The 22,271-nt window shown below is 46.1% G+C and overlaps 1 protein-coding gene across 2 annotated transcripts in view; it reads left to right on the top strand.

The window, feature by feature from the left end:
* Positions 1–22,271, top strand: part of RB1 (RB transcriptional corepressor 1) — a 193,386-nt gene that overhangs the window by 34,820 nt on the left and 136,295 nt on the right. For both annotated transcript variants that reach the window (XM_074987922.1, XM_074987914.1), the window contains 4 exons: positions 2,540–2,578; positions 6,879–6,946; positions 9,184–9,294; positions 21,989–22,137. In XM_074987922.1, coding sequence (XP_074844023.1) covers positions 2,540–2,578; positions 6,879–6,946; positions 9,184–9,294; positions 21,989–22,137 — 367 coding nt within the window. The remainder of the gene's footprint in view (positions 1–2,539; positions 2,579–6,878; positions 6,947–9,183; positions 9,295–21,988; positions 22,138–22,271) is intronic.

Raw genomic sequence — 22,271 nt, 5'->3', positions numbered from 1 at the left:
AGTGTTGGCAATGCTGCTAGAAAATATTGACCTCACGTGTTCTGGGAAATTCTCTTGTTTTGGCACTGATCTGGTCCCAAGGGTGCATCCAGAATCATCATGTTACTGTTATTTGTACTATAATAATGTGAGGGCCTCCATTTTCTGATTTTTTTTAGGTATGGTATAAATAAACTCTCCCTGAGAAGCCTAAGCAGTCTCATTTAGTTCACATCTCATCCTCTTCCATAATGTTGAGATATGAGCACATCTTTTCAAATGGCTGTGTTTTTTGTTTTTTCTCTTCTGGGTTGGGAGGAAGTTTATCCCAGCAATGAAGGGCCTTATGGGGAACAGCCTGCCAGTAGCTCCCTTCCTTGTGTATGAAGGATGAGCCATCTTGAGTGCCTCAGCTGGCAAATACAGCAATATAAATCTAACCCAAAGGGGGAGGGGAAGTAAAAGAGACACCAAACTTTAGTGGGCTGATTTAAAGTCTTCTCTATGTATCTTTTTTAAGTCAACATGGACTACTTTAGAGCACTCTTATGTAGAATTCTGATTATTTCTCCCAGGACAGAAATACAGGCAATTTGCTATTCTTGAGTTTACTGAGACAGGGATGAATTTTTGGTCCTTTGAAGTGCTAATGTGTACATCATGTTTTAGTTCAGCCTTTCCTAGAATGCTCTTACATTTCTTTCTGATTGCAGGCTATAATTGGAGATACTTCACAGCACTATGAACATATGAACAAAAATAATTAGTGGTATGGAATCGCTGCCATATGAAGAGAGATTAGTAAAAATAAGATTTTTCAGCCTGGAAAAGATATAACTATGTGGGAATATGACAGAGTTCTGTAAAATCCTGACTGGTGTGGAAAAAGTAAACAAGTTAGTTATTTACACCTTCCCATAACACAAGAACTAGGGGGCGCTAAATGAAACAAAAGGAAGTGTTCCTTCACACAAGGCACTAAGAATGTACGAATGGCCGTACTGGATCAGACCAAAGTCCATGTAAACGAGTATCCTGTCTTTTGACAGTGGCCAATGTCAGGTGCCCCAGAGGGAAAGAACAGAGCTGGTAATCATCAAGTGATCCATCCCCTGTTGCCCATTCCCATCTTACAAACCGAAGCTAGGGACACCATTCCTACTCAACCTGGCTAATAGCCATTGATGCACCTATCCTCCATGAATTTATCTAGTTCTTTTTTTTTTAACACTGTTAAAATCCTGGTCATCACATTCTATTGATATCTGTTGCCTAAGGGATATGGCAATTTGGTTTCTGAAATGGATAATATCAATTTTGTTCTTTAAATCTAACCAGTTTATCATTGCATTAATAGTACGGAAGAGGGGAAAGTGCTAGGAAATGCCTAAATATTTTCTTCTCAAAGCTGCCATCAGTCTTTAATGAGGTATAAAAACGGTCACTTAATCTGCCTATTCCCTTTTTTTCTTTTAAATCTTGCCTCTGAATATTTGTCTGGTGTCTTTCCCTACCAATTCCTCTTTTTTTCTGTAAAACATTTGTCCAGTGACCTTACAGAAAACAAATTGCAAAGTTTAAAATAGTATTGCTACCCTCAGATATTCAAACTTTGAGTCTGACTTGGGCTATGTCTACAGTAGGCCGAGTAAATTGACCACAGATATGCAATTCTAGCTATGACAATTGCGTAGCTAGAATCAACCTATCTGCAGTCAGCTTACTTGGCTGGCCCTACTGAATGAGGTTGACGGGAGAGTTTCTCCCATTGGCGTCCATTACTCCTTGCATCTCATGAGAAATACAGGGATCAACTGCGACCCTTGAGAGGTCGATTTTCGTGCATCCCTACTAGAAGTGTGAAATTGAACCCTGGAAGATTGACCCTGAGTGGGTTGATCTTCTGGCCTAGTATAGACGCAGCCTCAGTCGTGACACAGCACCTTTTTAAAACTTTTTGTATTCTGGTTTGTGAGCCTTTAGGTTGCATACTTTGTTCTTGTGATAGTGGTTTCAGTTCTCGCTGTCAATCATGAGGGCTAGCAACTTATTTTTTAATGAGAGTTGTGAATCTCTGATAATTGCTTGACTCCAAGACTCTGGAGTTTTAAGAAGAAACTAATATGGTGGGACTGTCTTAATAGAATCAACAGGTGGTAATACTGAAGGCTGTGAAACAATCTCAAGATGTGTTTCATCCATGGTTTGTGTGTGTACTACAGACTTTAACTGTTTTGTTTACAAGCCATTGAAAAACAACATGCATGTAAATCCTGGCTTTCTGGAAAATATGATTATTTAATAGACCAGTTTTTTAACTCCTTTATTAGGTGAAGTTTGATAAGATTCCAACAAGAGCCACTCCTTGAAAAACTATCATTCAGTTACAACCAGCTCATTGTCTGTTGGTGACATTTGAAAAACATATTGATAATGCTCTTTAATAACAGTAACTGAGATGGCATGTATTTCTTCTGTATTTAATTGAAACCAAGAATGCTACATACTTGTTTTAGATTGAGAAAGGTATACAAAGTAAGCAACCAACTTTCTTTTCTAGGACTTGTGAACTTATCTACATGGCACAGCCCAGTAGTCCGTAAGTATAACTTTTATCATATAAAATTGTAGAGGCGAACCTAACCATGTTGTTGTTTTACTTTTCTAACTAATTAGATCAGGTTTTTTGTAAATACTTTCAAAACTGTTATTAGCACCAATGTGTCAAGTAGATTACTTTGGGCAGGAGTTGGGGAGTTTTAGTGGAAAATAAAGAAAGTCGCAGAAGGGATACAATTGGTCCTTGTATTCATGGTACCACTTACACTATGAAAGTCTCCATGTCCTGGTTTATGGATTATTGTGGAAGAAGCTAAGGCTATGTCTACAGTAGAGGGTTTTGGTGACAAAACTGGTGTTTTGTCAACAAAAGCTGGGGATTGTCCAGATTACCAAGCATGTTGTGTTGACAGAATGCAGCATTTTTGTCGACAGCTGTATCCTGCTCCGCACAAGGAATAATGCCTCTGAAAGAGATCTGTCGACAAAAGGCAGGTCTGACCATTCCAGGTGGTCTTCTATCACAGAAAAGGTCTCCAGGGCACTGCACAGGTGCTCTGGGGGCACCTTGTCCACAACAAGCAATGCTCTACGGTTTCTTCCTCCAGCCCTTCTTAAAGGTGCAGGAAGCCCAGGAAACCCTGCAGCAGGAAGCTAAGAGCATGGAAGCAGCAGGATGATGAGGCTGCAGTCCCCCATGCCCTCACAGCCATACCAGAGGTGAGAGCCTCACAGATGGCTGAGCAGCAGGCACCCCACGGCCCTCCTGGGACCAGCCTTGAGGGGTCCCAGGAGCCACCCTGGGCCAGTAAGAGACCAGACACCTCCAAGCCTGGGGCCAAGGTCCAGGCTCTCTTGCACCTGTGCAGGGAGGAGATACTGCAGGACCCCAAAGCCTAGTGGTGAAATGCCCTCATCTATGCCCGGATGGCCACCCCCCGGTGGAACAGGACCATCCTGATCTACCCTGCCACCAATCCATGGAGCAGGTGTAGGCCAAAGTCAAGGAGCTCTGCCAGGGCTATGTCTAGGCCCAGAACACTGCCCGACACTCTGGAGCAGGACCTGCTGTCTGCCCCTATTCCAGGGAGTTCCATGACATCCTAGTGGTGTGTTCCCATCACCTTCAACCTGCATTAGTGACGCGGTGTGGAAGGCCTCACCCACATACCACAGCTGGTGAACAGGGAGGAGGAGAAGCAGGCCTCCAAGCCCCAACCCTTGCTTAGAGCTGGAGGCAGAGACAGCCTTGGAGGTCAGCAGCACCGTGGTCTTCACCCTGGAGCTGGTTCCTGCCAGCCAGGTCACCTCCCAGGCATCTTCAGAGCTGGGCAAGGGTCACACCCCAAGGTGTGGGAGGAGAGCACAAATGGGGCGTGCTGCGAGTATCGCCTGGCTGGCTCAGGTGGGACCTCGTGCTGTGGTCCCGGCACATAGAACCATATGCAAGGTAATGTATGTCACCCAGCCTCAGCTGACAGCCGTCGGTCATAGGCTCCAGCCTGCTGCCAGCCTCACAGGAGGCCAGATGAGCCCCATGCCCAGGAGGCGGGGGGCCTGCCAGCACCTGCCATGGCTGCAAGTGGGCTAGCCACAAGGGTGCTGGCCTGACCCTAGACACTCCAAGGAGTGTGGCACGTGGGCATGCCCGCAGGCAAGACACAGCACATGCTCCTGTGGACAGTGCTGTGAGCTGCAGATGTTTGTTGGGCACTGGGGAGGGCCAGGCTGCTGCCTGCACACCGGCCACCCATGAGGGGACCCCTCTGTGGCCAGAAACTCCCCGTGCTGCTATCCCGTCAAGGGTGGTGGGGTGGCTGCTGCAGTTAGCCTGGTCCTAGAGGCAACGCAGAGTCCCCGTGCAGCAGGGCCTGTTGTGCAGACCACACGTGGCTCTGCCCCCAGGACATCCCTGTCCCTTGTCCTGGAGGGTGTTGGTTGCTGCTTATGGTGGGGGTCAAGGCCTCAGGGGTTGTATTGCGTGAATGAGTCACCATTTCTTCTCCTTGTGTTCCTCCCAGCTGCACCAACACCATTCAAGGGCAAGCCTAGCCCTACCTCACCACTAGGGCAAGCCAATATCAGGGCAAGCTCGCAGCTGGAGAGGCCATCACCACATCCAGGAGGACCTCCAGAGGGACCATAATGCCACCCTCTGGAGGATGGTGACCATGGAGTGGCAGGTGTGAGGTCACAGGGAGCAGTGGTCAGAGGGCTGGGACCAACTCATGCCTGCTTTGATGCCGCCACCGGAGTCTGGTGGAACATGATGGCCCAGCTGCCCACTGCTGCTGCCCTCACCGGTCCCCACCTTGCACCCCACAGCCATCCTGCAGGGCATCCTGGACCTCCTGCAATGGCTGAGGGCCATGTTTGGCCCACCCAGACCCTGCCACAGCCTCACTGCCTCCGTACCTTCCCTACATCTGGCCCTAACCCAGCCCTGATGGGCCCCAAACCTGCGTAGTGGCAGGAGGGGATCCTGAGGCCCACGCTGCTTGGGATACTGCTCCCCGTTGGGTTCGTGGCCCCTACCCCCCTATGTTTTGGGGGCCTCCCACAGGCCCCTGTCCCAAGATACCCAGCCATCCAAGTTCTGATGCCCCTGCTCCAAGTGCCACCCCTCTGCACTGCACACGGTTCACTGCACTGTTTGTAAATAGTTTATTACACAGTTTCTTTTGAACTGTTTTTTCTTTGGTTCTAGAAAACAGTTATTTCAGCACCATACCCACATCCCTCTTTATTGGGAAGGGGTCTGGGATGGGTGAGTAGTAAAGGGAGGGGACACAGTGGGGACAGGGTAGAACTGTGGGCCCAAGGCCTTGTCTTGGGGGTACCCTGGGGAGGGTTACTGGGGGCTGTGGGAGAAGCTGTCCTTCAGGGCCTCCTGGATCTGCACCCCATCCCAGTGGTCCTGGCTGATTGGAGCGGCTCATTCTCATGGCCAGCGTCCGATCGCCAACCCTGGGAGGAAGGGCTCCCATTGATCTCCCTGATGCAGTTTGGGAACCCTAGGGTGGCAAATCTGGCCACAACTGCGTCTACGTCTCCTCTATGGATGACCCTCTGCAGCAGGATGGTGGTGATAGCTGTCGCAATGTGCGGGGGGAGGGGGGGGGACACCAAACAAAAATGTCAGGGGTTGAAGGAGGGAGTTTTTGGGCCCTGGGGAGCTCCCCTGTCCCTTCCCTTTGAGGACCACCCCCTCCCCCACCAGCAGGGCTGTGTGGGGTTGAGACAGGTGTCCTGTCTCCAGAGGGTGGGGGTGAGCCAGGCACAGAACTCCATGAATGTGGCCTCTCACATGCAGAAGTTCTGGAGCCACTGCTGGTCGTCCCACTGCCTCATGACCAGCTGGTCTCACCCATTGAAACTGATAACGATGCCTGCAGATTTGCCTGTGCGCCTTCAGGGGCAAGTGCAGTGTGACCATCCAGCACCAGTGGCGAGCTCCTCGAAGGTGGTGTTGGGCTTGCCCTGTTGAGGAAGAGGAGGACAGCTGGCAGGAGGTGCAGCAGGTGCTAAAGCACCTCTGTATGGGGCCAGAGCAAGCCTGGGGGCTGCTCTGGCACCCTGGCTCACTGGAAAGAGCTGTGTCTGCCAGAAGGCATCGGAGCCCTGCTCTAGCAGCTGTGCTGTCCTTGTGGAGGTAGGCATACCTCAGCCCGGGCAGGGAACAGGTGTCTGGGGGTGCGGGCCTTTTAAGGGCCTGTCTCACCAGGGCTCCCAGAAGGAAAAGCTGACCCGCGACCCTGTCTGCTCTGGTTCCAGGTGGCCATTTTGTCAAGAGAGCAGCTGGGCAGTCTGGCCGCTCTATGTCAGAGTGGATCGAAAGAGTGATCAGCTTTGCAGTCTGGCCATGGTCTGTCCACAGAGGTTTTGTCAACAGATCACTCTAATCTAGACATAGCCAAACAGTTGCAGGATAAGCCTGCGAGTAGATGAGGGCAAATGGTTTGCTCCCAAAATTAATAAAATTGTGTTAATGTTACCACTGAAGTATAGGACCTTATTGTCAAAGGCACGAACAAGAGAAATAAAATAATTTTGAGCAGATTATCAATATTCACTTCCTTCACCCAGACATTAATGCTTAGCATTTCTTGAATGGGAGAAGAATTAATCCCTCCATTTTAAAATTGGTTTATAGTTCTAATTCCATTTAGAACACATTGTGATAACTAGTAAACCTTAAAGTGTGTAGGAAAACGTGTTGTCTTAAATGGCTGAGTCCACAGACACAAGCAGCTATATATATATATACTCTCAAGAGACTACATTCTGAATTGTAGAACTGTTGCTGTGATATTTTTACTACTTTTGTCATTTGTCTACAGGACTACTACTGAAGTAAGTTTCCCACTGGTTCTGCAAACTTCCTGGATCACGTTTTTGTTGGCAAAAGGTAAAATAATTCTACTATAAACATAACTCAATAATAGTTCCCCTGTTTCATGGAAGTGACTATCTGAAGTGACCAAATATTTTATTTATATATATTTTTAAGTGATCTAAAGAAGTTAATTGTTTGTTTCTTCCTAGTGGTAATACACATTTTGTGAAGGGTGTGGGCCTTAGCTGGGGATAGGAAGTCAACACCATATTGTCATAGCAGTACACTCAACGTAGGACTCTTTGAAAGCCTCTTCTACGTTAAAGAGTTTAGTGAAAAAGTCCTCATTGGTCCAGAATTAGTTCATTTGTGCCAGTGGGATTCCTCTGATTACAGCTGTCCGTAAAACCTACTTAGAAGCAGATGAAACAATGGGGTTTTTGTTTTGTTCTAAAATTCTTGAGTATAGCCAGAGGGTAGAGGAGTATTTCAGCTCTGCCTTCTTGAGAGTCATAAGGAAAGGGTAATATTCAAAGATCAGTCGAAGGTATTCACAGGTCAATCAAAAGGTTATGTAAGAGGTTTGGATGTGGATGAGATGAGCCCTTTTACTCCTAAGCCGTGTCTACACTATCCCAAAACTAGTTTACTAATGAAGCGCTGAAATACATATTCAGCGCCTCATTAGAATGCCGGCGGCCATGGCACTTGAAAATTGCTGCGGCTTGCCACTGTGTGGCTGATCCAGATGGGGGGTCCTTTTTGAAGGAACCCCACGAACTTTGAAATCCCCCTATTCCTATCAGCACGTAGGAATAAGGGGGTTTCAAAGTTGTCAGGGTCCTTTTGAAAAGGACCCCTGTCTGGATGAGCCACATGGCGGTGAGCTGCAGCAATTTTGAAGTGCCGCGGCTGCCGGCATTCTAATGAGGCGCTGGATATATATTTCGGCGCTTCATTAGTAAACTTTGAAATGGCTATTTGCATGGCCATTTTGAAGTTTTGGGATAGCATAGATGTAGCCCTAGTGGTAAGAATAACAATTATACAGTCTATGCAGGGTACAGTTCATTTTTCAAGTGCTGTTAATTACTCCTGTATTTTATAAGTAAATCACCTTTCATGAACACTGTTTGGTCAGCTTTGCTAACCTGAGCTTGGAGTATTACAACTGCAATTAGGTGTCTCATAGAACTTGAAGAGACTTTCAGAGGTCATCAAGTACAGTTCGCTGCCCTCTCAGCAGGGCCTATCACTATCCTTGACAGATTAAAAGAAAAAAAAAATCGGTTTGCCCTAGATCCCTAAATGGCTTGCTCAAGGATTGAACTCGCAAGCCAATGCTCAAACCACTGAGCTATCGATCCCCCCGCCCCATTCTTTTAACTGACTGTGTAAATGAAGAAGAATTAAGTATTTTTTGTAAAACCAAGTTTCAGTAGTTGCTAGAGAACAGAAAGGGGGCAGGGTTACCTAAATGCAGAGTAGTGATACCTGGAGGTGAAGTAATTGGCTATGGTGTCATTATTCTTGTGCAGAATGTTTTAAAAAAAAGTTGTGCTGGAAAGTAAGAACTTCATGCACAATTTAAGAAACCATGAACAGGCTATGTATGGCTGTGTCTACACAGCAGCAACATTTCGAAAGAAGTTCTTCTGGAAGATCTCTTCCAAAAAAAACTTCTCTCAAAAGAGTCCACCCACACACAAAAAAGTGGATCAAAAAATCAATATGCTGTTTTGATAAAGCACCTCAACACAGCCCCTGCTCTTGTGAAAGAATGGGCCGGGGACTGAAAAATCCAGTGCCATGAGGAGAGCTCTTTGGCAGGCAAAAAAACCAAACCAAACAAAAACAAAAAATCCTCCTCCCTCCCCCCACTACTCCAAGGCCTACACACTTTTTTCCCCCAAAGAATGGTTCAGAAAACACTGCTCTTCCTCGTCTGGGAGAAGAAGACGGCCATCAGAAAAAGTGCTGCGTTCTTTCAATTTCAGATCAAAAGAGCACGTTTTATGTGTAGACACTCTGCTGGTTCTTTTGGACAAGCTCCCCCCGCCCCCCCCCCCCCCCCCCCGCTGAAAGAACTTGTGTAGTGTAGACGCAGCCTCAGTTCTTTCCAGACTAATAAATTCTTATATATCATGCATGGCTAAACACATCAGACTTCAGACGTGCTCACATTGTAGCTGGTTTTTCCAGAATCTATTCACAGTAATTTTGAGTTAAAACATGCAGCTGTTTCTGCTGTCAGGAATAATTTTATTTTAAATTCCCGACATTGACTCAAAGGTTTTTTACATTTTTAGGAAAAGTATTGCAGATGGAAGATGACCTGGTGATCTCTTTCCAGTTACTGCTGTGTGTCCTTGATTATTTTATCAAACTATCACCACCAGCGCTACTCAAGGAGCCATACAGTAAGGATTTTAATCATGTGTTCAGAAGCTTAATATTTAAAGAGGTCAATTTCAGTTTCTTTTGGGGCTTCAACAATGCCCACACTGAATGCAATATAATTTCTGTCTTACCTACTTCGAAGTTTGTTTCAAATTTTGTGTTATTGAGTGAAACAGAACATAACAATATGTTTAATGTATTAAAAGTCTTTCATTTTTACTATCCCTGCCCTACGTCGACAGTCGGCCCATTCCCAGCAAAGTATTGTAATGGTTTGGTGGCAGTATTGCTGTTGTACAAAGGATTTGAGAAAATGGACTGAAAAGCACAGCTGAAATTTTGATTGGGATATATTATAAAAATGAACAACAGGTGAATGGTGGCAAGATTTACAGAGCTTTCTTGATGTAATGTAATGGTATCGCCATTAGACTTTTCAATTATGATCCAGTCTACCAATCTAGGACATGCAGTCTGTAGCCATGAAGAGGAGAAGGAAGGGAGCAGAGGGCGACTAGAAGGATGGAGTAAAAAGTGGTTGGTATGGTAACTCAGAGTGAAAAGGGGGTTTACGGGATGTGGCTGTATAGGTAATTTTGTTCATAGTGTGTTTCACTGGAGGTTTACACATGCACATTATGTGTCCATAGCTGGAGAATTTGAAAATAATGGCATACATTGTTCCATGTTTGACACCTGTGGCTTACCTTGGGGTTTCAGCAGAGAGTAGTGGGTGGAAAGGACTGACTGCATTTCCAGTTCCTGCTCACCGCCATACTGTCTGGGTTGGAACAGGTAGCCGCCTCTTGCATGTGATACACTTGGAAAAGAATATAGTTGTAGATATTTTACAGTATTTTGCTGTTTTTATTGTTTATATAGAGTTGTAGGAGTAGAATTGGAACTTCGGGAGTTCCATTTAGCCTCACCCCCAGCCCCCCAGCTCCATACCCTTGTGCAGTTATTGGACTATGCTGAAGACCCCAGTCTTTAAAATCTGCATCTCCTGCCTATGTTCCTTCTCAGTCACTGATGAGTATCATTGCTGCCTCTAGTGCAGTGGTTCCCAAACTTTTTGGCATCACGCCCCTCTTTTGATACTTGAGAAACCTTCATGCCCCTACATCCCTTCTTTACCATCATCCATCTCCCTTTTAAGAAAAATTTCAATTCATACTTTAAAATAAACACAAAAAATGGATATAAATTTTTATTTAAAAATAAAAATAAGCATAAATAGTTTTTCTTGGCCCAAAAATGTAAGAGAGATGTAATTTAATATCAGAAACAGGAGAAACAAAATGAATTTAATGTGAAGGATGATACTTGATTTTCTTCACAAGTTGGGAAATCCTAGGTTTGAAAAATGAAAGTGCGCAATGCAAATAGTGTTCGACAGACAGTCGATTTCTTTGTTTTGTTTTTAAGGTGTCTAAACTTGAAAAGCGTTTTTCTCAGAGGTACATTGACAAAAATGGAAAAATAATATGTAGCACTTCTTCTCCAACTTTTGAATACATTGGGAAATATTTTGTCCAAAATTCTTCCCAAGCTTGAGTTTTCAAAATTATCTTTTGCACTTGAATCATATTTTATTTCGAGTGCTTCTTCTTGAAATGCTTTTGGCAATGTATCAACATCAGTGTTGAATGGGTTGCATACTAATTTATGAATGGGATTGCCAGAAAAATCTGGAAAATAGTGGATGAATTTGTCAGCAAGGCAGTCCCGATAAAACACATTTTTTGTCCTTCGCATCCTCTTTACAAAGTTCTTGGAAGCCTTCATCTTCAGGTGAGTAATGAAATTGTTGGGAAAGACAAAAAGTTAGATGTGTGAGCTTGTGTTTGATGTTTGTGAAACTGGATATTTTCCATAAATGCTTTAATGACATCGTGGTGTGCTATAATGTTTGCAGTGTTGTTTCCTTGAAGCTTCAAATTGAGGTGTTCAAAGATTCAAAAATGTTCACGAGGTATGCCAGTGAAAGTGGAAATGTTTGGTCCCTAAATGCATGATATAACTCTTCTTTCTCCTGTTGCTTGAGGAAAATTTCTACTTCGTCTTTCAGTTGGAATAATCTCAAAAGCATGTTACCTTTTGGAAAGCCATCGTACCTCTGTGTGAAACAAAGGAGTTTTATGATCCGCTCCCAAATCTGTGCAAAGACCAGCCAAAAGCCTTGTATTTAAAACACTGTTCTTCACAAAGTTGACAACTTTGATGGCCAAATTCAAACAGTCACGTAGGTCACCTGGAAGGGTTTTAGCAGCCAATGCTTGTCTGTGTGTGACAGTGAGTTGTGGTTATGGCTGGTTTTTTTTTTTTTTTTCTTTCACTAATGTCACAAATCCAGAGTGAGAGCCAAGCATTGCTGGAGCACTGTCTGTGCATATAGCAATCGGTTTTCCCCTTGAAAGTCTTTTTTTTTTAAGAAAATAAAGTCAGAAATAATTTTCATAACATCAGAAGCCTTTGATGTGGTCATCAATTCCTTTGAAAAAAGCAGTGTGTCCTTCACAGTTCCTTTTTTAATGAATCACACATGGACAAATAGCTGACAGCATTGTGCTACATCTGTGGTATCGTCACACAGAGTTGCAAAAAAAAAAGAAGGAGAAGCCAACACTGCCTCCACAGCTTGAAGTTTAAGATCTTCTGCCAGGTCATTGATGCGATGTTTCATGGAGTTGTCGGAAAGCGAAATTTCCAATAGTTTTCTCTTGCTTTCAACACCTAGCACAATATCAGCTGCTTTCAACAAGCAAGGCTTCCCAAGAGGTTCTTGGATTACGTGCACTTTCTTGGTTTTAGCGATGAGCAATGACCATTCATGAGATGCTTCTATCGCCTTGGCTGATGCTTGGTGGAAAGCCCCAGTAGTGTCCAGCTTTATGTTCTTCAAATGTTGAAGTTTAGCGCAAAAAACTCTCTTTTGGTTTATCTGTCAAAGCGCTGTAGTTCTTTGTCAAGTGTCACTCAGGACAACTAGGTCTCAAGGCATCATTGCTGAGAACTGTGTGGCCTACTACGCATTGAGGATGATTGATTCCATTTTTTTCTATGACAGTGAAGCCATACTTAATGTAGTCTTCATCATACTTCCTTTTCTTAATTGTGGCAATAATATATTTGAAAAAAATCTATAAAAATTTTCCTCGTTAGAATAAATTTAGTGGATGCAAGTTACTTTTGATAAGTTATTGTGAATGTTTATTTACTGTTGTTATGTACGGACACATGCTGCCCTATATACACCCCACCACCAGTAACTGCACAAGACTGATTACCTACTGCCATGATAGAATAGTCCCAAAAACTCCCGTGAGCATGTTAGAAAGTTTGAAAAAGTTTCATTGCCTTCTACATTTGTTCTTCGGCCTCCAAACCCACCGAACCAGTACCCCTACATATCAAAAGGCAAAAAAAAACAAAAACACCAACCCAACATTGTGATATGAAACTTGAAATTTAAAAATTTTTAAAGGCAATGATCTCCAATATTTTTTGCACCCAAGATCACTCTTTAAATGGCAGGGCAAGTCCCCAAACCCCTCCCACTGCTCTCTCTGTTCTCCTGTGGATTGCCATGACATGCCCCACCCCCCACAGCCAAATGCCACCCTCTGCAGCCAGGCATCCTACTCTTTTCCCTCCCTACCCCGAGTCAGGCACATTACCTCACAAACTGTCAGTGACTCAATAGAGCTGTGCCCTCTTGAGCTGCATGCCAACCACATGAGCCTTAGTGCCTCACCAACTGCAGGGCTCCCTTACCTTCTGCCAGACCTTGACCCCTGCTGGGCCCCAGCCATGGGCTCCAAAAGCTGGTTCCAGCCCCATGCTGGACATGGCCCTGGCCACATGGGCACTAGCTCTGCCCCAACTGGGCTGCTGGCATGGCCTCAGAACTGCAGGTACAGCAGATCAACTGCAGCCCTGGCCAGGGTTCCAGACACTGTGCCAGCCTCAGCCCAGAGGCTAAGTATGAACCGACCAGGCTAACGGCACAGCCCCCACCTTGTGGGTGCCTGGTGCAGGCCTGACTGAGCCCAGGGCTAGCCACCCAAGCCACCTACCCAAGGTGCCTGAGCCCTGAACTGCCGAGGCCAGCTCTGCGAGCCCTGCACCCAAGCTGCACGCTGCTGAGGCCAGCCACTGGAGTTCCATGAGCCTCCCGACCAAGCCCCTCCCCTTGCACTGCCAGGGAGAGCCGCCAGAGCATTGCCAGGGTCAGCCATCCAAGTGGTGGGCCACAAACCTGAGCCTCAGGCCAGCAACCCAGCCCAGCTTCTGGAGTCTTGCGCTGTCGGGACCAGCCACCCAAGTCCCTCAAGCCTTTGGCCTGAGCCTTGGCCAGCCACCTGAGCCCCACCAGCCATGGGCAAGCTGCCCAAGTCATCTACGGGAATTGCCTGAGCCTTGCACTGCTGAGGCCAGCACCTCGAGCCCCCATCCAAGCCTTATGCTGCTGAGCCCAGCCACTTGAGCTCTGCGAGTGTCCTGCCCAAGCTGTTTGAGCCCTGCACTGCCAGGGCCAGTTGCTCGAGCCCCTCCCCTTGAACTTCCAGGACCAGCCACCAGGGCCATGGGCCAGCTGCCTGAGCCCCATCGGCCACCTGAACCATGGGCCAGCCGCCTAAGCTGCCCGAGCCCTGCAATGCCAGGGCTAGCTACCCTCCTGAGCAGCCAGAGACTCGCACTGCCAGGGTTGGTCATCCAAGCCTTGTGAGCCTCTGGCCTGAGCTGCCCAAGCCCCAGCCACCCACCTAAGCCCCATCAGCCACAGGACAGCTGCACGAACCTCCAACCTGAGATGCTAGCCCAATGTCCTGAGCCGCTGGAGCCCTGGGCCTGCTGCCCAAGATGCCAGAGCCCCGCCAGCCACAGGCCTGCTGACCCAAGTCATGGGCCCTCAGCCTGAGCCGCTGGAGCCCTGTGGGCCAGCCACTGGAACCCCAGCCAGCCACCCAAGCCCTGACCAGCTGTGGGCCCACCACCATCAGCCCCGGGCCTGCAACCCGAGCCGCTGGAGCCCTGTGAGCTGCGGGCCTTCTGGCCAGTCCTCCACGAGCCGCCAGCTAGCTGGCTGGCTGGCTGGAGCCCCAGCAAGCCGCCCATGCCCTGTCAGGTGCGGGCCTGCTGCCCTAAGCCCCAGCCCACTGCCCTAGCTGCAGGAAAGCCTCGGGTCAGCCACCCGAGCCCTAGCCAGCCATGGGCTTGCAACCCAAGCTGCTGGATCCCCAGCCAGCCGCAGGCCTGCTGTCCCGAGCCACCAGAGCCCCAGGAGCTGCAGGCCTACTGGCAAGAACTCTGGGCAGTCAGCTGAGCCCTGTCAGCTGTGGGCCCACCGTCCTGAGCCCCAGCCAGCTGTGGGCCTGTTGGCCTAACCTGCTGGAGCCTCGTGAGCTGTGGGCAACCTGCCAGGGCCCCGGCCAGCCACCCAAGCTGCTGGCCCACCGCCTGAGCCACCTGAGCTCCAGGCTAGACCACTGCTGGGGCCAGCTGCCCAAGCCCTGGGCCAGCTGCCTGTGCCCCCCCACCTCCCCAACTCGAGCTGCCCACCAGCTGCAACCACCCCGTGGTCCAGCTGCTGGAGCCCCTCCCTGCATCCAGGTACCACCTGCCCCCGCTTACCCATCCCTCTCCCCCCTCCCCCATCCTCCTCACCTCCTTCCCCCAGCCCACACTCATTCACTCACCTTTGCAGGAGGGCACTACATGTGGGTCTTTGCAGCCATTACCTTTTTATAGTGGCTGCAGGGTTGCCCACATAAAACGGCAAGGGCTGCTTAGAGCGCCCCTGTGTGTTTGAAGAAAGGACTCAACTGGTAGTTAACCAATTGAGTTCGTTGCTGTGAGTGGGATCTTTCTTGGGGCAGGGGAAATGAAAGAGGGGGGACTGACTTACCTTGAGACCCCCAGTAATTTCTTCACGCCTCCCAGTTTGGGAACCCATGCTCCAGAGCTTGGGAGATGCCCAGTTTGCATCCGGGTGCAATATGTGTCAGTTCTTCCCCAGCCATATCTGAAAAAAGCCAGGTTTTGTGCTTCCAGAAGCACCTCATGGAACTCATTTGGACCCGGTGGGCAGCACCTTGTTACATTGGCCTGAGACAGCTATGAGAGTGTCTCTGGCTATGGACTCTGAATCTGGCACGTGCTGGAACCTAGTTAGGAAGTCGGGAAGTGTGGTGTACACATGGCACTAACTTTTCCTCCAAATCTAAGAAAGATGCTCCTTCCATGAATTTCAGTCATGGGGCGGGGGGAGCACGTTCTAAAACAAAAGAAAATACTGCACAAGCTGCCAGATCTTCCAGTATCAGGCACTGGAACTGCACAAACCAACATAGGTGCTTTATAGATTATGGCTACGTCTACACGTGCAGCCAACATTGAAATAGTCTATTTCGATGAATAACGTCTACACGTCCTCCAGGGCCAGCAACGTCGATGTTCAACTTCGACGTTGCTCAGCCCAACATCGAAATAGGCGCAGCGAGGGAACGTCTACACGTCAAAGTAGCACACATCGAAATAGGGATGCCAGGCACAGCTGCAGACAGGGTCACAGGGCGGACTCAACAGCAAGCCGCTCCCTTAAAGGGCCCCTCCCAGACACAGTTGCACTAAACAACACAAGATCCACAGAGCTGACAACTGGTTGCAGACCCTGTGCCTGCAGCATAGATCCCCAGCTGCCGCAGAAGCAGCCAGAAGCCCTGGGCTAAGGGCTGCTGCCCACGGTGACCATAGAGCCCCGCAGGGGCTGGAGAGAGAGCATCTCTCAACCCCCCAGCTGATGGCCGCCATGGAGGACCCAGCAATTTCGACGTTGCGGGACGCGGATCGTCTACACGGTCCCTACTTCGACGTTGAATGTCGAAATAGGGCGCTATTCCTATCTCCTCATGAGGTTAGCGACTTCGACGTCTCGCCGCCTAACGTCGAAGTTGGTGCCGCTACTTCGAAGTAGCGTGCACGTGTAGACGCAGCTTATGAGAACTGCCCACTCCAGAGAAGACCAGCACTCTCTCTCCAGGCACAGAAAGAATACCTTTAATACCAGGGAGGTCTGCAAAGCAATAGAGTCCCCAGGAAGTATTTGTCCTTGGAGAGCCAAAGTCTCCACACCTTTTGGGGCCTTCTATGTTGGAGGACACTGGATCTCTCACTCAGGATATGCCACAGCTGAAGCACCCTGTGCTCCAATGTTCTACACGCTTCTACTGGCTTCAGTGGTACTGCTAATGGAACCAATCTTTGTCTTTGGAGGAACTGGGTGTGAGCAGGGACTCTACATCCATCATTACCACTGCAAATATCCAAAGGAGCCTTAAGTATCTTGGCAGTATCCTCCATTCCAGTGCCACAGCGTCACTGGTTTCCTATACAGCGATCTATTATGCTGCTCTAACCCCAATACCTATTGGGGCTCTAACCCCAATACCTATGCTTAAAACCTGCCCGTTCTGCAAGAGAAATTTTACCTGTCTTCCCATCATGAAACCAACAAGGAAAGAAGAGCTTCTCAGCTTGGTTCTGATGGTGTCATTGGAGCAGAAAAGATTCCCATCATCCTCACCTAATGTGGCACTGACTTCACTGTCTTCCTCTCTGCCCTCTTTCCTCCCAATTACTGTTGTCAGTTACAAGGTCTCTTGTGTAGATGTGCTGGAAAGATTCACCTGTCTCAGCATAAGCTGCTGGATATCCTTCACTTATAGGTGCCAGACAGTTATTCTGCTGATCAATGGTGCCATTCTTGAGCTGGCTAGAACAGTTTGCTGTAAACTGGCCATGTGTATGGCTACTCTCAAGGGGGCAGAAAAAGGCTGTAGTGTACCAGCTAACGGACCTGAGTTTCTTTTCTTGCACCGCCTTCCCTCATCAATTCACTCATCATTTAGGGGGTGACAGAACAGTCTAGACAATAGCCCCTGAGCTCCATTTCATCCAATAATTGGACAAGTGGTTAGATCTTTTGTCCCACAAAGTCTTCTCCTCAGCTAGCCTTCAATTCAGAATTTTGAATTATCAAACCAATTAGTGAATTAGCGCTCCATTCCTCTGGTTTTCTGAGGGATTTCAAAATGCTATTAAAAATCTCCGATTTTTGTTGATTACCAGAAAATGGATGATTGTCTCCACACCCTTAAAGGTTAGAGAGCTGCACTTCATTCCATTGTATTTATGCACGTGTAACCAAGCATAAATTCTACTGTCTGCTGCAGTGTTACAGGACCTTCAATTTTTCCATCTGAGACCATACAGACCAGCACAGAAATGTGAGACGACTCAGATAATATTTTCCAAGTCTGTCCTTATAGCCTTCCTTCTAGTGGATGCCAATCCCACAGACGAGATCTTTCTGAGAAACTCTAGAAAGCCATCAACAACCTTGCTTACTGCCATGCAACCACTCCACTCCCTTCAGGGATGTCATCTAGTGCTCTTTCTGTCAGCTTGGAGTACAAAAACAAAGGACAAATGGATGCTAAATGTCATGGCTATCCTATTGAGTTAATCATGCTGTTTCATCCACAGCCCCTCCCCCAGCCCCTCTTCAGGGATCATTCTCACAACAACTTCCCTCACCCTGGAGGTGAGCTCCTTGTTGCAAAGAGGAACTATATAGCTTGTTGCTCCAGAATGCCAGAGGATGGGATTCTTTTTAGCTTCATAATACTCCAAAAGAAAGGCAGGCACAGGCTAGTTCTGTACCTCCACTATCTGTCATTTCATCCTCAAGTTTTATATCAAGTTAGCAACAATCATCCCATCCTTAGAAAGGGGCACTTGGTTTACAGTTCTTGATATGCAGAATGCCTGCTTTCCTATTATTTCATCCAGCACAAAGATGGATCCAGAGAGTCATGATTTGGCTTGCACTGTTTTCAGTATTTGATCTTTTCATTTGGACTCACCAGTTCTCCCGAGGTCTTTGCTAAGGTTTTCTCACTCCTAGTGGCCTATCACAGGCCTTACGGGGGCCTTATGTTCCCCTGGTTCTAAGACTTGCTTCTAGTGGCACAGTCCAGATATGAAACCCAGTTTTCAGCCTCCATACAGCTCTGCCTCCTCTCCACCCTTGGAGTCAGCATCAATGTTGAGAACTCAGCCTTGGACTCCACACGGTCCCTAAATTTAATAGGGATCAACATCCACTTGTTCATAGCACAAGCTTACCTATTGAGGGAGAGGTTCCAAGAACTCCTAGCCCACATTTTCAATAACCATTCTGTCTGTCCCTGGGCCACATGGCCACATGCACATCTATTACAGCCTTTACTTTCCTCCAGATGTGGCTCCAGAAAGTAAACTCACATGTACATCATGCCATGGATTTCATGTCCTGCCCAGAATCCTCTTTACTTCACTGGTGGGACAGGCCTATCTCAGGTTTTCATAGGGGTCCTTTTCTCCCTTCCTCCTCAGATAAGATCAGCATTGCCAACTTATCCCTTGTATGTTGGGGAGTACATATAGGCAAATCACATGACATGGGGAACATGGACTCCTTGGGAATCCAGGATGAACATCAACATTCTGGAAATCCTGTCTGTAAGGAAGGCATACCAAGCATTTCTCCTATTCATCCATTCCAATTGTGTTCTTACCACGTCAGAAAACACAGCTATTTGATACATCCACAAACAAGGGAGGCAGGATGCCAACCAATTTGTGTACAGCAGGAGTCAACTGGAATTAGAGCTTTTGCCCTACTGATCATCTTATTTGGACTCTGTCTCCAACGGACAGACTCGTTCAGATTCACTCAGGAGGCAGTTTACAGACTTTCAGCAGACAGTTTGTGACTGACCACAAATGGGACCTCCATGACATAGTGGTATATGATACCTCTGGCTCTGAACAAGTGTGCATGCATAAAACCCCAGTGGAATTCAGATAGGGATCATATATCTTGAACCTCCAGTTAGAGATAAGTAATTTCCTCTTTCATTGCTTAGACTGAAGTCAACTAAAAATCAAACACTTAGGCTAGGGCTACATTGTAGCCTTTCTCAAAAGAACTTACTCAATTTGTGTTGCGCAAATTGTGTAAACCATTTCAAGGTAACTGATTTTGACACGGCTGGCACTGAGGTTTGAAATAGGTGCCTGTTTCGAATTTTCCACTATCCCTTTCACAATGAGGGGTAGCAGGAATAAAATATTGTGCTCGGCTGCAGGGTTTCTATTTCCGGATACAAATGTATTCCAAAATAGAAGCCTCAGTGTAGCTGTAGCCTTATATTAGTAAATGTTCATTCCTGTAGAAAATCAAACTTTTCCAAGTAAAGCTGTATCTTCGACAGTAACTTCTAGTATATTCTTGTTGTACATTTAAAACCTCGGAAATCTCACTAAGAACTCTGAAAATAATGTTCCAGATAACACTGTTGTGTAATTTTGGAGAGTTCTTCATTTTTTTTTTTTTGGTTGGATGCCTTCCATTAGGGAAACAAAACAAAACAGCAGAAATGTAGCAATTTAAAGACTAGCAAAATAATTCATTCAGTGATGAGCTTTTGTGGGATAGACCCACTTCATCAGAGAACGGATTTGAATGGTATATTGAAATATTAGAAAGTTTGGCTTATGAACAAGGAAGAAAGTTGGTGTTTTCCTTTAACAGTGTTGTGAAAGACTGTCATCAATAACGATTCTGGTTTTAGATTATAATATAAACCCTGAATTTGTCTGATATCCCCCATTTTTAAAACGATTTATCAATGCATGTTATTGGCAGTGTTGTGCCTGCACCGTTGAAGTATAACTTCAATGTTCAAAAAGACTGGTTCTCTCCCTTTTTTATTCTAAAATGTGGACAGTTTCAACTTTCATGTAACTAACTGCTGGAGGAAAAAATAGCCTTGGGATTAAGATTTGGCTCCCCAGTTCTGATAGGAGTTTAAATTCATCCTTTTATAAAATGTAGCAATATAGGACTTGACACAGCACCGATGTAGCTAAAACCCCACAAAGTTTTATAAAGAACAAGCTCATAAATTATTCACCCCCCTTATCAACAGAGGTGCACGGTTGCTATCCCCCCAAGGTTACAATTATTTACACTGGATTTATTAATAAACAAAAATAGTTTAAGTGCAAAAAGTAGGAATTATGGAGTTGCAAATAATAGCAGAAAGATCAAAGTAAGTTACTAAGCAAAATAAAACAAAACCTGCTAAGACTAATACTCAAAGAAACATGCCATTTCTTATCCTGTCAGTAGTTCTAATAATGTTTTCTCGCAAGCTAGAAACCTTCCAGCTTGGGCCTGATCCTCCTCCCCCCCCGTTCAGTTTCAGGTATTTCCAACAATTATCTTGAGAGATAAGGAGGTGTGTCTTGGAGCCTGGCAGCCACCCGTTTGGTTTCCCACCTTTGTATCTCTTTTGCCAAAGGTAGTATCATTTGTGTTCAGTTTAAACTTCTCACATTTACAGTGAAAAAGTACAGCATCCAAAATGGGTTCAAGTGTCAGGGGAACTAGCCTGGGACCACAACTGTACTTCAGGCTTACAGGGAAAATAAGACTATTCACACATTATTGTTCAGAGTACTGGGCCATAAAGTTATTTTTAGTACTACTAATGGTTGTCACTTTACCGTATCTAGATTAATAAACAGGTTTATATTTCATATTTCTAACTTCAAATACAGGAATAACATTTTGTTTACAGCCACCAGTCAGGGTTTTGTGCTGTTGTTTAGCTCTAATTTACCCCTAAATGTCTTCTAAGAGTCCAGTAAGCGGTGAAAGTGTTGGTAATGTGCTAGACAGTATTGACCTCCCATCATATGGCAAATTCTCTCATTTGGCACTGATGAGGTCCCAAGGGTGCCATACAAGAGAGGTTCAATATGTAGCTCCTATTCATATTAATAAATACATTTCCATAAGGAATATGGGGTGCAACATCACAGACGCAATTCAGTTTCATAAACTGGTTGATAGGAGAGCATCAGTAGCTTTGGAGGAGAGCTCACATCCAGTTCTGAAATCCTTGGGTCTACTGCAAAGTATGCTCTGTATATTGATATTCTCCGCCCACTTTTCCTGCTCTTGCGAGGTCCTAATTCTGCCATTAGTTGATATTGCACTTTAGAAGTTGGCACTACAGCTGTGCCCCTGAGTTTGCATGAGTGCTGCTGGTGGGAGGAGAAAGGGAGAGGTGAACTACTCCTGTCACAGGCACCACTACCAGAAAGTATTCCTGTCTTGCTGCACTCACTGGGTGCATTCTAAGAGTATAAATATACAAAGTCCATCTTGAAGCACTTTGGTTACCATTAAGTAACCTTTTGAGAGCTTTTGGAAATAGTCTAACTCTGGATGTTACAGTAGAATAATGCTTACCCGCTGCTTGCAAACTTATTTGGCAGTTGTGGATTAAAAGTGCTAAACAATGTTAAATTCTGCACAAGTAGCTTTAAAACCATAAAGTCCAAGGACCCAAGTAAGACCACGTCTCATTAGTTTTCTGTTCTTGTGGAGTTTGTGATGCAGCTCCCCATTCTTGACATATAAACCACAAGTGTGCTTGCTGTTCTGCTGCATAACATTTGTAGGCTCCCTTTTAAAAACCACATTACCCATTAAGGTGCTTAAAAGGAAAGGTCAGAAATATTCTTTTTGGTTTTCAGTTGAAACTTGTTCTTTTTTAAAAAAAATTCTGTAGTAATGCTGACTGTCTTTTACAGAATCTGCTGTGAGCACATTATCTATTAATGGCTCAACTCGAGCTCCAAGGCGAGGTCAGAACAGGACTACACGTACATCAAAACAAACTGACACAGATACAAAAGTTATTGAAGTCCTTTGTAAAGAACATGATTGTAATTTAGAGGAGGTAAGAATAAAGTGGGTTTTTTTAAGCGTTCATGCTCTTGGATGTAAGTGTAATGTTCATCAAGCAAGGTGAATCCCAAAAATATGATTAAAACCTGATATGATTCATTTAGGCAGTACTAAACAATTTTAAAC

Source organism: Carettochelys insculpta, chromosome 1 (assembly GCF_033958435.1).
Source record: "Carettochelys insculpta isolate YL-2023 chromosome 1, ASM3395843v1, whole genome shotgun sequence".
Taxonomy (NCBI): Eukaryota; Metazoa; Chordata; order Testudines; family Carettochelyidae; genus Carettochelys; species Carettochelys insculpta.
Note: the sequence above shows the minus strand (reverse complement) of the source record. Positions and strands in the feature narration are given on the sequence as shown.